General features: G+C 41.7%; 3 protein-coding genes across 4 annotated transcripts; 1 reads left to right on the top strand and 2 right to left on the bottom strand.

Annotated features, from left to right (window-relative positions):
• Positions 1 to 393: 393 nt before the first annotated feature.
• On the bottom strand, positions 394 to 3,421 carry LOC306779745 (histone H3.3A). The gene is made up of 4 exons (XM_079271741.1): positions 3,312 to 3,421; positions 2,286 to 2,429; positions 2,004 to 2,157; positions 394 to 1,913 (listed from the first exon to the last, which is right to left on the bottom strand). Exons 2-4 carry the CDS (start codon positions 2,411 to 2,413, stop codon positions 1,785 to 1,787), a joined length of 411 nt encoding a protein of 136 aa, XP_079127867.1. The 5' UTR covers positions 2,414 to 2,429; positions 3,312 to 3,421; the 3' UTR covers positions 394 to 1,784.
• An 874-nt stretch (positions 3,422 to 4,295) lies between these two features.
• LOC306779891 (histone H3.3A) lies at positions 4,296 to 6,926 on the bottom strand. Its single transcript, XM_079271979.1, has 4 exons — positions 6,770 to 6,926; positions 5,722 to 5,865; positions 5,031 to 5,184; positions 4,296 to 4,940 (listed from the first exon to the last, which is right to left on the bottom strand). Exons 2-4 carry the CDS (start codon positions 5,847 to 5,849, stop codon positions 4,812 to 4,814), a joined length of 411 nt encoding a protein of 136 aa, XP_079128105.1. The 5' UTR covers positions 5,850 to 5,865; positions 6,770 to 6,926; the 3' UTR covers positions 4,296 to 4,811.
• A 148-nt stretch (positions 6,927 to 7,074) lies between these two features.
• On the top strand, positions 7,075 to 13,524 carry nop53 (NOP53 ribosome biogenesis factor). Of its 2 annotated transcripts, none has more exons than XM_079271978.1 (12): positions 7,075 to 7,683; positions 8,326 to 8,402; positions 8,528 to 8,630; positions 9,180 to 9,382; positions 10,050 to 10,105; positions 10,224 to 10,319; positions 10,494 to 10,595; positions 10,698 to 10,856; positions 11,458 to 11,633; positions 12,691 to 12,757; positions 13,167 to 13,243; positions 13,372 to 13,524. In XM_079271978.1, the coding sequence occupies exons 1-12, from the start codon at positions 7,478 to 7,480 to the stop codon at positions 13,430 to 13,432; spliced, it is 1,383 nt and encodes a 460-aa protein (XP_079128104.1). In that variant the 5' UTR covers positions 7,075 to 7,477; the 3' UTR covers positions 13,433 to 13,524. The 2 variants fall into 2 exon arrangements, with proteins under 2 accessions (XP_079128104.1, XP_079128103.1); XM_079271977.1 differs by having other exon boundaries at positions 7,145 to 7,683; positions 8,525 to 8,630.
• Positions 13,525 to 14,024: the final 500 nt, after the last annotated feature.

The following is a 14,024-nucleotide window of genomic DNA, read 5'->3' as shown; positions in this document are numbered from 1 at the left end:
GGTTTGATCCACAGAGTGAATTCAGTATTAATGAGGAATTTATTGATCGAGGATTATAGGTCGTATTATGTAATGGCAAAATAAAGACAATGAATTCTGTTTGTCAATCAGGGAAAGGTTGTGTAGGTTTGGAGCATTTCTTATTCAATGGTTAAACACGAGATACTTTGAGGTTTTGGTGCTAATTTTAATTCCGTGGGTTGTTTTTGCCATGACAGGTAAATGTAACAGTTTTACACAGAATTAGAGCTTATTGTCGGGAACGTTAAAGCTTTATTGAACAGTGGTGTATGACCAGTATTGTAACTTTTCTCTGAACGGTTAGTCTCATGATAATAAGACATTATATGTATTATTATTATAAAAGTGTGTGTGTATACCACTGAGACAGAGTGTGTGTAACATCCATTTATTACCACCTTATATGACAAATCTGGAAATTACAAACATTGTTTTGTTGAAACATCATCCTCAATATTTCAAAAAGAAAAAGAAAATCAAATTGAGCAAAAAAAAAAAAAGTTTAAAATTAAGTTAAACGGTGACAAGACGACCTGAGAAACAGTATACAGACGATCGACTGATCCGAAGAAAACAATAGAAGAAAAGGGGGGGACGTATACAGAAAACACCAGTATTATTATCATGTAACACTGACTTACAACACATGTTCACATTTTAATCAGTTAGTTTGTTTAAAAACTAATGAGTTTCACACTTTGAGAGCTTTTGGTTTTGAAGAACATTACAAACCGAGATGAACCTTTACAAAAAGGTTTTTTTGTATTTTAAAAAATGAGCCACTGCTACAAAAGCATCTCTGACACCATACTCGAGCTCTCAAGCTTTGGCTTTAAATTATTAGATAAAACCAATTTGAATACCACAACAACAGGTGAAGTTAAACTCTTCTGTCGGTTAGGAAAAGAGCTTCTACAAGAGGATCAAACTTTGGTGCCAAAACAAGTCAGTAGCTTCACATCTCAGTAGAAAAAAACATGTTCAAATCTGTTTGTTTTTGTACTGTCGGTGTTGTAATCTGATTTATCCCCCCCATCATCTACAAATACTTTGAAGTGGAAAAAAAAGTCACTCATTTGAAAAAAAAATAAAATAAAAACTAACCTAATGAATGACAGCAACGATCAATGGTAATCATAAATCAAGTTCTCCAAAAAGATGCTGATGGATTGTGTACAATATGCTGTGGTGATCAGAACCAACACTCATGCAGACACAGACAGGGACAGAAAATACAGCCTCGGCCACCTTGAAAGAAGATACCAACACCGTCGTCTCTGAGCGAGGCTGGCGGAGGATAGAGAGCAGGAGGAGAGGACCTGGTAAGTTCTTCTAGCACCCTGCTGTAGAAAAGAGACAAGAGTCCCCCAGCAGACACGTACCCATCCTCTCCTCCTGGCTGTCCCACCCAAATTTGCATTGTTCTAGTCCATGTTTTGTTTTCTCTTATTCTATCCAGAAGTCATCCTCACCCCCGCGGAGTCAGATTAGAGACAAGTGGAAACCAGGAGACGTGTGCTTGAGGAGATCTCATCACCAAAGAGTCGGTACATGCACAAAAAGAGAGTACCCTAGAAGTCTGCTGCAGAGAGCACTAAGAAAAACACGACTATACACTTTATTCCATAATATAATCAGTTTTCCTCTACACACTACTAACACGGGGAGGAGGGAGAGAGGGAGGGAGCGGGTGAGGGAACGAGAGACAGACTGGTGAAGGAAGAGGTGAAAAAGGGAGAAAGACCGAGAGGAGGAGAGGGCGTCTAAGCGCGCTCCCCGCGGATGCGACGTGCCAGCTGGATGTCTTTGGGCATGATGGTGACACGCTTGGCGTGGATGGCGCACAAGTTGGTGTCCTCAAACAGACCCACCAGGTAGGCCTCGCTGGCCTCCTGCAGATGACAGAGGCAAAAACATTTAGGTTTCAATGATTAAAACACGTTATTAGTTGGTAATTTATATTGACGGTGAGAGCTACTGACCTGCAGAGCTCCGATGGCTGCACTCTGGAAACGCAGGTCGGTCTTGAAATCCTGGGCGATTTCTCTCACCAGGCGCTGGAAGGGCAGCTTGCGGATAAGCAGCTCGGTGGACTTCTGATAACGACGGATCTCACGCAGAGCCACGGTACCGGGCCTGGAGAGGGATGATGGCAAAACATTTATGATTTTGTGAGTATTTTTTGTACTTCTTTGTTTTCTAGAAACATTTGTATGTCTTATTTTATATGATTTTGTCCCCACCATTGTAAGGTACCGTCTCACCTGTAGCGATGGGGCTTCTTGACTCCACCAGTGGAAGGGGCACTCTTGCGAGCAGCCTTTGTGGCCAGCTGCTTACGTGGGGCTTTGCCTCCAGTGGACTTACGGGCGGTCTGCTTTGTACGGGCCATGGCTGCTGAAGATCACCTGAAAAAGATTTCGAAGAGGATAAATGGCCTCGGTTTATTATGCATATTCAAGAGTTCTCCTTTATATCTATGTTTAGCTTTGTTTACCCTGTATAATCTTAAAGTAATGCAAATATGTCTTCATAGCTTTATTTTGTTGGTTTGATACTCCTACACTTCCTGAGGGTGATTATTAACCCTTTCAAATACACATATATAAAATCAAACATGTTATGTAGTTTTTAAAAGGAAACAGGCAACTTGAATTAAGTTAACTTTTTCGGGAAGTAAACATACAAAACAATCCCTACCACTATCGGACTGACAAACGTCAGTTAAAAATGAACTACGGTACTATTGGCTGGGAGACCAATACGTACCTAAAAATATAACGTTCAAGCCAATCAGCGCGCAGAGTCGTCAAAAGTAGGCGGGACCTACAGCTTGCATTCCACTGTTGCTAGGTCCCGCCCACCTCAGCTCTGATGATGGCGGCGGTTTGATGCGCAAACGGGATAAAGACCGAGGGGCAGAAGAGCTAAAGGAGTAGCGCATAAACAACTTCAATTTGACAAATAACCGCAGTTCCAGCGTATCGGAAAATAAGAGAAAGACACACAAGACATTTCAAGGAACTCATAGATAGGGTTAGGAAAGCCCAACGGTCCCTAACGGCTGCGTATAATCGAGCTGAACCGGGCGCATAATTTGAATCTCAACGGCTGCAGAGAAGACTGCAATTCACCCGTTGGTTCGACAAGCCCGTGTTTTGTTTGTTTCTTTCCACACGACAAAATTATAGTTTTTTCACAGTTAAATGTGTCTAAAAAATAAAATAAAATACAACTTAAAAAATTTAAAGTCCATTCACGAACCCCGTGACAGATTTCAAGGGGCTTACCTGGGGGGAAAAGTGAGTAGAAGTCGTGAGAAATGTTTCGCTTGTCTCTTATTTTCTTCTTCGTATCCACAATGGGAAGCAGAGCGTCCAGCGGGGAAAATGGCCGCCGCGTCAATCATCTGTCCCACAATGCAACAGCGTTCACAACAATAATAATAATGTGGTCACTTTTAGCCGTTTGGTGTACGTTTTTCTCGTAATTAGTATGACTTCGTTTTATGAATAATAAGCGAATAAGTAAAAAAAAAAAAAAATGTATTTGTAGTTTTTGTTTTTTGCCCTACAATTATTCTGTCTGTATAATATTACAACATAATTGTCTGTATATATAATATTTTAGTTATTGTGGATTTTTGACTTTGTTAATATTCTTTACTGTTTTATTTCTTATTTTGATCTTGTTTTTTTTATTATGTCTCTTGTTTGCACTATACTACATATATATATATATATATATATATATATATATATATATATATATATATATTCATTATTACAAACCTTTTTGTTGAAAAAGCAGTTACTGGAAGGATGTGTGATAATAGAAATGTTCTAAATGAATGCACAATAATGTAAATTAGGGCTGCAAAAACCTTATTTTGGATATCTGCCTGCTTGAAAGTAAATTATCAAAGAAGATGCAGAAAAGTTCTGTTCATAATTGTTTCAGCTCAAATATGAATATAATTGTAATGTAAGTTATCCACTCATGTCTTATTTAACCACAATAATCCGTTTATTATGTTTGTGAATTTCGAGTACAAATATTTAGCTTTTTAAAAATGACTGAAAACATAAATCAAAAGCACGGTAGAAAAAAAAATAGGTTATCATATCAACCTGAGAGAGGAACAAAAAGTCAAAACATTACCTGGACATAACGTGGCTGAAAATCAAAATATGATCACCATAGGTCTGCTACATATACGCCGCTGATTCTGCCAAAAAATGCAGTGTCATCATCGCACAATGACGTTTCTAATGGACAACCAGAATCAAAGTTTTGTATTTTCATACATTTAACACCAACAGTAGAAATACACCATTATTGTAAAAAAAAGAAAAGAGGGAAAAAAGAGAAATCACTACTTTTACAACAAATCTCTATTTAAAAGAAAAATCTGAAGACCCATTATATGAATGTAAATGTCCATCTAAATATGAAAATGTCTTAACCTTAATGCAATTTCCTATGTTCATCTCAAATCACACCATTCTTGGCTTGCAAAAACACCTGATGCATGGAGATAACCTGTGAGCTAGCTAGTTAGAAGTGTAACTGATTCAAAAGTTCAAAAGGTACATGAAGACATCTCTAAGGAAACTCTGCTACTAGTAGCACCAAAGAAGACATGATCACACATTTTACGGTTATTACAATCATACGATATATATATATATAGAGGACCTCAAACCAAACTACTAAGTATAGAGGGAGGACGGGGATGTAAAGAGTGGGGACAGGACGAAAGGACAGCAGATAACATCAGGAAACATTTTTTAAGCGCGCTCCCCGCGGATGCGACGTGCCAGCTGGATGTCTTTGGGCATGATGGTGACACGCTTGGCGTGGATGGCGCACAAGTTGGTGTCCTCAAACAGACCCACCAGGTAGGCCTCGCTGGCCTCCTGCAGATGACAGAGGCAAAAACATTTAGGTTTCAATGATTAAAACACGTTATTAGTTGGTAATTTATATTGACGGTGAGAGCTACTGACCTGCAGAGCTCCGATGGCTGCACTCTGGAAACGCAGGTCGGTCTTGAAGTCCTGGGCGATTTCTCTCACCAGGCGCTGGAAGGGCAGTTTGCGGATCAGCAGCTCGGTGGACTTCTGATAACGACGGATCTCACGCAGAGCCACGGTACCGGGCCTGGGGAGGAATGGCAAAAACAAATCATACATATATGGAAAAATTTGAGATGGGAGCAGTTCAACTTGACCTGCTTTTTTGCACAAAACACGTCATCCTTCTTGGATTTTTTTAACAGAACACATTACTCTTTAATTTTGTGCACTATTTTTCATCTTCACCTTGCACCTCCGCATACTGTTGGTAGGGCAACTGAATGATTGAACCCCACTCTCAGTCTTTTTCTACTAGTAGGAGTCTGAGAGAAACCACAGGATAGAATATCAGCTCCACTCAGATGTTCTCCACATAACAGTCCAAATACACAATGTACATAAACTACTGTGTTTTGTGACAGTATGTTCATAGAGTAGAAGTAAAAGTATAAGCTTAAGTATGTCCCAAAGTGCTTCTTTGGGGCTGCAGGACAGAGTCCATCTGTAAGTCAGTTGAGTTTTACTATACATCCACGTATACAACAGAGGGGGAATAAAATTGTAGCGTGCCTTGTGTTATTAATCTTTCCATCACAAACAGATTAACCACGTGAGAGCTCACCTGTAGCGATGGGGCTTCTTGACTCCACCAGTGGAAGGGGCGCTCTTGCGAGCAGCCTTCGTGGCCAGCTGCTTACGTGGGGCTTTGCCTCCAGTGGACTTACGGGCGGTCTGCTTGGTACGGGCCATGGCTGCTGAAGATCACCTGGAGACAAGTGACAAAAGTTTGCTTTAATGCAGTTTTAGGGGCACATGTGAATCAGAATAGCTCAAGATGTGAATGATAAAAATGTACTTTTCAAGATGTATTTTCATTAATATAGAACTTTACATCAACATGGCAAACTAGTCTTCAGTTGGAGTGGGTTGCAAAAGAGCATAAATCAGAATCAGGAGCCTCAGTTTTTATTTTTATTATATCCTAAGCTTATGTAATGAACGGACAGCTAAGGCGTCCAATCATAGCAGCGCCCTTTATCGCGTAAACCAATCACACTCTGTAAACAAGCCCGAGAGGCGGGATGTTGCAAACCTTTTGACCAATCACAGTACGATAAAGGCCCGACAAACCCCGCCCCTTGCGCAACAAACGTGGGTTCGTTCGTTTCTTCGCAGCGTGTTCCCCGGTTGCGCGCGAGCCTTGATGTTTTATTCAGAATGAGCTATTTTGAAGGAAAACCAAGCGACCCCGCCCGCGTCGGCTGCCCGGTGTTAACAAACGAGCACACCTTAAAGATGATGGCTGTCTGCTGGCTGGAAGAACGCAAACGGGAAGGAAAAAATCGTTGTTATCGATGATTAAAACGACGGAAGAGTATAAAAACCACGGCGTGAAAGTGGAATATACTTTTTGAAGATGACACGAGACATGTCAAGGAATCTTTTGATGAACAATTTTTTGACAGATGACCCCTCACTTTAGGCGCATTTCCGAGTCAAATGTGACCAGATCACAAGTGCTTTTTTAGGTCTGCCTGAGCAGGCAGATAATGGCTCGACTGCTCTGCGTTTATCGTTTTCACCAAAAATAAACGAAAAAACACGTCCATCCGACAACTAACACGACGTTAAATGATAGATCGGAGTTTTATTGAAATGGTGATACTTACCTTTGGGAACTCAGTGACAGATTGCGGCTCAAAAAATGTGAACGTATTCTTGAGTCTCTAAAGCGTTGTTCTCGCTATAAAACGAAGGGACGACAAAAAAAAGGAAAAAGAACATAGGAGAGCAACAGGAGACACGTTTCCCATGATGCATCTGGGGACAAACACGTTACATACATGCAGCAACATGATAAACAATGGCCACACTCAAGTGGTCATTTTTTAGTTATTTTATTTTTTTTAAATCCTGATTATATACATTTTTGTTTGTTTAGGTTATTACATTTTTTTTTAAATTAAATGTATTTTTTCTGGAAAGCAAAAAAGTAACCAAAGCACAATCAGTGTCCGAGGGAGAGTAGAACATGAGCGATATTTGGTGTTTCAGACTTTTAATACTATATTGACAATTTATATATATGTTATAAAATGAATATACACCATTTTTATTTAAACCAACACACCAATACTCTGAGTATCACGCAATACGTTGTTATTACCCGTACTTTGTTGTAAATAAATATATCATAACATTATAAAATATGATATAATGAAGAATAAAAAAACAAGTTTTACTTAAACTTTTATTTCCATGGACAGTTAATGCAGCAGTTACACCGTCCGTTCTGCAGGCGTCGCTGTGTGCGTCTCTCCACCGCTTCAGAATAAAAGAAGAAGAAACGTGTTTCTTCTTTCTCAAGTCCTCCAACAATGGCGCCGATCAGGAGGTTGAAACGCGTGGCGGCCTCACAGCCAGGTTTTCTCAATTTAAAGTCCAATTCGGGCGCCGCAGGTTCGCCCGGTGGTCGGAGAAAACGTTTGAACAAGAACAAGAAGAAGAACTGGAACAAATACAGCGACATAAACGACGTAGAGGGTTTTTTAGCGGACGTCAGACTCCAGGAGAGGACCACGGGGTGAGTTTAGCTAAGTTAAATGTGGCGGAGACGAACACTGTGTGCTTCCTGTGCTCTTTACGTCAAACTAAAAGTCTTTAAAAAAGAGTTTGCATAAAGGTATCTCGGGTAACGGACGTTTTGTTTATGTTTAACGTCTATGGCTCGTTGTGTTCACGTAAACACGTTCAGTCAACTAGTGATGAAGCTGTGGTCAGTGTCTTATGGACGCGTCTCTGGTTAGGCCTTAAACTGTATGCAAGTCTTAATTAATGTAATAATTATATAATAAACAAGCATTAGGCTTTAGTGCTTGTCGTGTTTCACACAAATTCCCCCAATAATGTTTCTTAAATAAATGTCAAACACGTTTTTTGTATTTGTGTTGAAATAAAAAACATCTGCTGCCTCTGGATCCCAAATATGATGATTTTCATCTTTTCATCTTATGTGAATAATTTGGGGATTTTGGACAAAATTAGCAATTTGAAGACGTCACTTTGATGTCATGTAATTAGATTTTTGAAATTTTATGCAATTAATGGTTATTAGTCATCTGGAAAATTACTCTCCTTATAGAAACTCAATGTTTGTTCTGAATAAAACAAACTAAAGCGCATTTCTTCAATCGTAAGTCTATAATATGACAATTTGTGTTTTCAGGGGTCTGCTGTCTGAGAAGTCGGATGAAAGTTTATTCTTTCTGGATGCTGGACCACCAAAGAAAGCTCAACTAAGAGGTAAATACACAAAAGAAAATAAATGTTCATGGTCCTACAGATGGGTCATGCATTTCCTCGTCTCATATTATTTTTTTAAACGTCTGTACGTAAGAGTGTGTAACCTGTATTTCCCTGTGAAGTAGTGGAACCCGAGGAGGGGAAGAAGGGGAGGAGAGGGAAGGCGTTGCGTCCTCTGAGGATAGACCTGATACTGCAGCATGACTCCCTCATTCCACCACCTAAAGAGTAAGTATCAGTCACATCCGTGCTTTATCCTCCTTCACTTTCAGGAGAAACTGAGCCCAGTGTCCTCTGAAATGTTATTTTCAGGGTTGGATTTAGTCCTTTAGTTGCCTGCAGTACTTGTGAATCAGGCAGCTTCAGTGTGTGGGAACACATTGTGCCTTTTTCGGTTTATTAAAAGTCAAGGGGCTGCTGTGGCTCAGCTGTTTCATGGTGTTTCATTGTATGTCTAGCCTGACTGGGGGAAGAGGTTCCACCAAGTCTGTTTGTAAAAGGATCGTGTTATTTTTTTTTTTTTTTGAGCAAACTCGTATCTGTTGCGTCCCGTGATGATCTCATCCTTGCGCTCCCAGTATTTCCTTCGTGGGAATGTGAAGTCAACACAAAGGAGCTCAGGAGACTGTTGTGTAAACGGTGTCCTGGGATCTGAGGATATGTAAACGCGTATCATAGAGTAGGCACTGTCTAATCCAACAGGCCTGGTTTCGATATCTCGCTGCTCCTCTCCATCATGTGTCATCATCTCTCACGTCTTCTGCCTCCCTCCTCCAGCGTGCTGGCCTACCAGCTACCTAATGCCAAGAAACTCCGTCGCATTGCCCAGAAGGCCGAGCAGCTGGCAGCCAAAGGTGTGGTGCCGCGGAGGCAGAAACGGCTGCTGAACAGAAAGCCGCTCGACGGGACGGCCAAGAAGGCAGCGCTGGAGGCCAACAACAACCCAGAGAGAGCATTCTACGACATATGGAATCAAGAGTGTGAGTGCTGTGTGTGTGTGTGTGTGTGTGTGTGTGTGTGTGTGTGTGTGTCTGTCCAGTGATGATCTCATCCTTGCGCTCCCAGTATTTCCTTCATGGGAATGTGAAGACCATTATGGAGCTCCGGTGACCGTTGTGTGAACGGCCATCTGGGATCTGAGGATGCACACAAAGAAGTAAAGAGTTTAAGATCCCATTGTGAAAAGAGGGATAAATAGATTGTTAATCATTTTATTAGTTCTGATTATTGTGAGCCGGCTGTACGCTGAGTGTCTGCATACTTAACGTTTTCTTCAGCTGTACTGAGCCTCTTGTCCCTGTAAGCTGATGGTGATCTGAGGAAGCCACCAGGGTTTTATTTAACTTTCTGAAGTGGCTGTTGGTGGCCAATTTGGGATGACCATTGAAAACACACGAGGCCTGATCTACCCATGTGAAATGTTAATTTAAGTCTCCCCAACTAAATGTAGATGGGAGGAGGGAAATGTTACCGTAGTTTCCCTCCATTCTTTGTCAGTACGAACCTAACGCTGGATAATAGATTTGCAGCTGCATACGTTTGAAGATGTGGACTTGTGCAGCTGTGTTTGCTGTCCAGTCCTGATAATCTGTCTTTAGCTCACTTAAATGCTCATATATTTGGAACAATTTTCTGTCTTTAATGTAGCCAAAGATACATCCGACCCCTGGTACCTTCAACAGACGGGAAAGCAGCGTGTCACGGTGAGAACAAATATCTGCTTTTGTGAGTTACAAAGTAAACCCCTGTGGACTGATACTTTATATTGAATGTGTGTCGTTTTTGATTTTGACTAATGTGGCTGCACCCCTGTTTTGTCAGCGTCCGGCGAGGTTGAGCGAGAAGCCGTCTGTGCTTCCTGCGGTGGAGGTGATCGCTTCTGGAGGATCCTACAACCCAGACTTCTTCTCCCATCAGGTCAGTCACAGCTCTACAGCGCACTCACTTACTGAGGGCAGCGAATGTCCGGTACAAGAAACGGCTCATTCATGCAGATGTGTGTTCTGATAAAGTTGCCTTTAGAATATGTTCCTGGTTTGTCTTGTTGTATGAGCTGCCCTGACTGGCTCCTCTCTTGCTCTGTGAACACAGGCATTGCTGCAGGTGGCCCACGAGGTGGAGGTCAAGAAACAGAAGGCCGAAGACAAACTAGTGAAACAGCTGGCGGTCAACAGAGAACACATAGCAACAGAGGTGCAGATGAAATTCCAGCTCATCCGTCATCTACGGTTTATAGTCGATGTCGTGGAGGTTTAGATCGCTTGAGTTTAACTCACGTGAGTGTTTGTTCTGCAGGAGACGGTCTTCAGAGAGCAGGTGGAAGGCCTCGTGGAAGAGGAGCACGAAGAGGACGCTGCTAATGAGGAAGAGGAGGATGTGGCAGTGGGAGCCATCGTAGTGGCGGTGAAGAAGACCGAGAAGCAGAGGAAGAAAGAGAGGGCAGACAAAATAAAGGTACCGCGACAGTTTAAACTTTTCAAAGACTTTTCCTTCACGAATGTCTTAGTTCAGAGGATTCTACTGTAAAAGTAATGAAACTATTTCACTTTAGGTGTCAATGATGTGAATACAAACTATTCATATAAATAATACCATTTATTTATCAGGTTAATTTGTATTTCTTCACATCAGATTATTAAGATTTATATCTATTATTATAATTATATCGTTCGGTCTTTATGAATCCTAAAACTGAAAGGTAGAACTAGAAAGAAGAGAAGCACTTGAACGGAGATCTGAAACAATTAATTGATTCGTCGGCCGAAATTAGTTTTTTGATAATTATTTAAGGGTTTAAACTGCTGTTCTGACCCACAATCCTCTGCACAATAAGTGTATACGAGCAAGAGGCTCGAAGTTAAAGATAAATAGTTAGAAGGAAGAAGTTTGTCCCAATTGACTGCATGCAACAGTTTGTACTTTTTAAGGGCTGCACTGTGTACTAAAAGTAAAACAACTTGTGAATGTGTCACTTGTTACTCAAAAAGTTGCCGTATTATCGTTGCTCCACATCTGACGACCCTCCTCTCTGGTTCGCTTCCTCTCTCCATCTCAGGAGCAACGGCAACGGGCCCACAGAGTTCGGTCTGACAAGCGGCAGCAGCTCTTCCAGCTTCGCTCCATAAAGACGTCCATCAAACAGCAGGAAGAGGACACCAAGGAGAAACAGATACAGCGCAAGAGCAACCAGGAGGCCCAGAAAGCTCAACCCAGACGTCTCGGCAAACTCAAGTAGGCTCCTCTGATACTCTTATCCTGCATGTTCCATATGCTGAAGGGACACTCGGGGAGTTAGTGTTGCACTTTCATGAAGCTGGAGGACTCTCAAGTGATAGTTTCTTTTAAAAATGAATCTCACTAAACCAGAGATATCCCAACTTTTGTATACGAGGGGAGCTTCAAAATACATGATCCTACATTTCCCATAATGCAACTCAGTGGCATACTTTGTTAAGACCTTCCCTGCCTCCTAAATGCCCACTTTCTTCAAACGCCAAACTGATTAATCAAATTTTTCTCCAGGTGTGAAATCCTCATGAAACACCACCAGAGGGCATCATAATTGAGAGAGGATGGTCTCTATCTGAACCGTGAAAATATTTAAAGCCAAGCAACTTCACAACCTTTAATTAAGGTCTGTTGCCATGAAATCAATTTGAGGTACGGCCTAAATTATACAACTCGCTGTACGTGTCGCAGCAATGTTTTTGCAGCGCGTGGTTGCCGGACCTGAGTTCACCCTTCGTGCAGAATAAAGTGTCACATGATCACAAATCATAGCCAAAGCGTTCACGGTTTTAAAAGTAACTTCAGGAATCTTAAAGTGACCTCTTTAGGAAGCCGGTGTAATCCAGCCATGAGCTATGATTGTCTGTCTGATTTTAACTGTCGACGGTTTAGTGTACAAAATGATGCAATATTTTGTAATTTGATGCGACAAGCCAAATGTAATGACAATGAGGCAATTTGATTAACTACTGATGGAGGCCAGCCTCCTGCACACACCAGGCCAGGTTTAGCAAGTTCAGGTTTAGTTGGACGCGCGTTAGATGCTAAGTGACAAAGCAACATCCCCATCAGCTTTAAAAATATGTTAATTGGCAACACTGTTATTCTTAATGATCCTACCAATCATGAGTCCGATGGCAGATCAGTTTTATATTTACCCTCCAGTGTTATTTCAGCAGCACAAATGATGTATTCTGGTACTAATATATGCTGTGTGTGTGTGGCTGGATCTCATGTTCACTCTGGAATCGGTTGTAACCGTGTGGTTCTTTATTTGCAGGTTCCAGCCTCAGGACATGGAGGTCCAGTTGAGTGACGAGCTGGCCGGCTCCCTGAGACAACTCAAGGTACTTCACTTGTTATATTGTGCTCGCTCAGCCACTGTGACCTCTCTGCCAGCGAGGACACACAAGTCTTTATCTGTAATGAGGTTTGCGTCATTGAGTTGTTTTATCTTCAGCTCCCTGTATTGTCTTATTCTAAGCCTTATCCTATTCTGTAATACTGGGATGACCCACTTCCTGCCCCCCCCCCCCCCCCCCCACCCCCAGGGGTCATTACAGTTTCATGTGGAAAATTCTTCTCTCTTATCTTCCTGCCATTAAGTCTCTGAATAATGCTTTAAATCAGCCTTTTATGGCCAGACTGGGGTTTTATAATTCGGGTGGGAGTTGTTCGCCGAGTCAAAGCAGAGTGGTGTTTTTGTCTGACGTGGATTTGTCGTCTCTCACCTCTCGCAACGCCGGGACTCTGCAGCCAGAGGGCAGCGTCCTCAAGGACCGCTTCAAGAGCCTGCAGAAGAGGAACCTGATCGAACCGCGAGAGAGAGCCAAGTAAGGACCTCGGCCTCGCTCTTACGTAACGCCTCCTCGAAGGCTCTGCGGGTTGTACACATTCATACGGAGGGTATTGATTTATTTATTTTTAAACGGGTGTTCCCCTCCCTCCCGCCGTCTCTTAGGTTCAAGAGGAGACTGAAGCTGAAGTATGTGGAGAAGAGGGCTTTCAGAGAGATCACTTAAAGCCAACCCGCAGACCAAAGGACCTGAACACACGGAGCTGAGCAGCATTTTAAAGACTAACGCATCATAATGGAACTGTCTATATATATATATATATATATATATATATATATATATATATATATATATATATATATATATATATACAACGTCATGACCGTTGAGGGCTTGTTTGACCCTTTCAGACAATTATAACTGATTTAATATGTCACATCAGTGAGATAAAGTGAAAAGGAGGCATTTCCTGTACTGGTGCATGTTTGATATTTCCGTTTGTTATGTAATGTGAGCTCTTATCAGGGAAAGGGCATTCTAAGGGTTTATAGTGTACAGGTGGGTCTGCTGAGGCCAAGTGTCACTACTGCGCTCATACATGAGTAAAGACTGCTTAATAACAGGGTCAGATGTATGACATGTTCTGCTGCAGGGATATTGGTCCGGTTTATGTCAGTTATCAGCACGCCTGATATATCGTAAAGATTATTGCAGCTTTCGATTCAATGTATTTTGTATACGCCAATATCAGAAATCCCAAATTGGCCTCAGAGGGCTCTACAATATTTAGCACCCTCTGTCCTTGCTCCCTCGCATC

Source organism: Melanostigma gelatinosum, assembly GCF_949748355.1.
Source record: "Melanostigma gelatinosum genome assembly, chromosome: 7".
NCBI lineage: Eukaryota > Metazoa > Chordata > Actinopteri > Perciformes > Zoarcidae > Melanostigma > Melanostigma gelatinosum.
The sequence above is the reverse complement of the archived record's forward strand: the minus strand, read 5'-3'. Positions and strand labels throughout refer to the sequence as shown.

Excerpts from the sequence above, each read along its gene's own strand:
- nop53 (XM_079271977.1), top strand. The coding sequence starts at position 7,478 with ATGGCGCCGATCAGGAGGTTGAAACGCGTGGCGGCCTCACAGCCAGGT. Across the intron at positions 10,106-10,223 it reads CGGGAAAGCAGCGTGTCACG|CGTCCGGCGAGGTTGAGCGA; the intron begins GTGAGAACAAAT and ends CTGTTTTGTCAG. Across the intron at positions 11,634-12,690 it reads AGACGTCTCGGCAAACTCAA|GTTCCAGCCTCAGGACATGG; the intron begins GTAGGCTCCTCT and ends CTTTATTTGCAG.
- LOC306779891 (XM_079271979.1), bottom strand. The coding sequence starts at position 5,849 with ATGGCCCGTACCAAGCAGACCGCCCGTAAGTCCACTGGAGGCAAAGCC. Across the intron at positions 5,185-5,721 it reads AAGAAGCCCCATCGCTACAG|GCCCGGTACCGTGGCTCTGC; the intron begins GTGAGCTCTCAC and ends ATTCCTCCCCAG. Across the intron at positions 4,941-5,030 it reads CAGCCATCGGAGCTCTGCAG|GAGGCCAGCGAGGCCTACCT; the intron begins GTCAGTAGCTCT and ends TGTCATCTGCAG.
- LOC306779745 (XM_079271741.1), bottom strand. The coding sequence starts at position 2,413 with ATGGCCCGTACAAAGCAGACCGCCCGTAAGTCCACTGGAGGCAAAGCC. Across the intron at positions 2,158-2,285 it reads AAGAAGCCCCATCGCTACAG|GCCCGGTACCGTGGCTCTGC; the intron begins GTGAGACGGTAC and ends ATCCCTCTCCAG. Across the intron at positions 1,914-2,003 it reads CAGCCATCGGAGCTCTGCAG|GAGGCCAGCGAGGCCTACCT; the intron begins GTCAGTAGCTCT and ends TGTCATCTGCAG.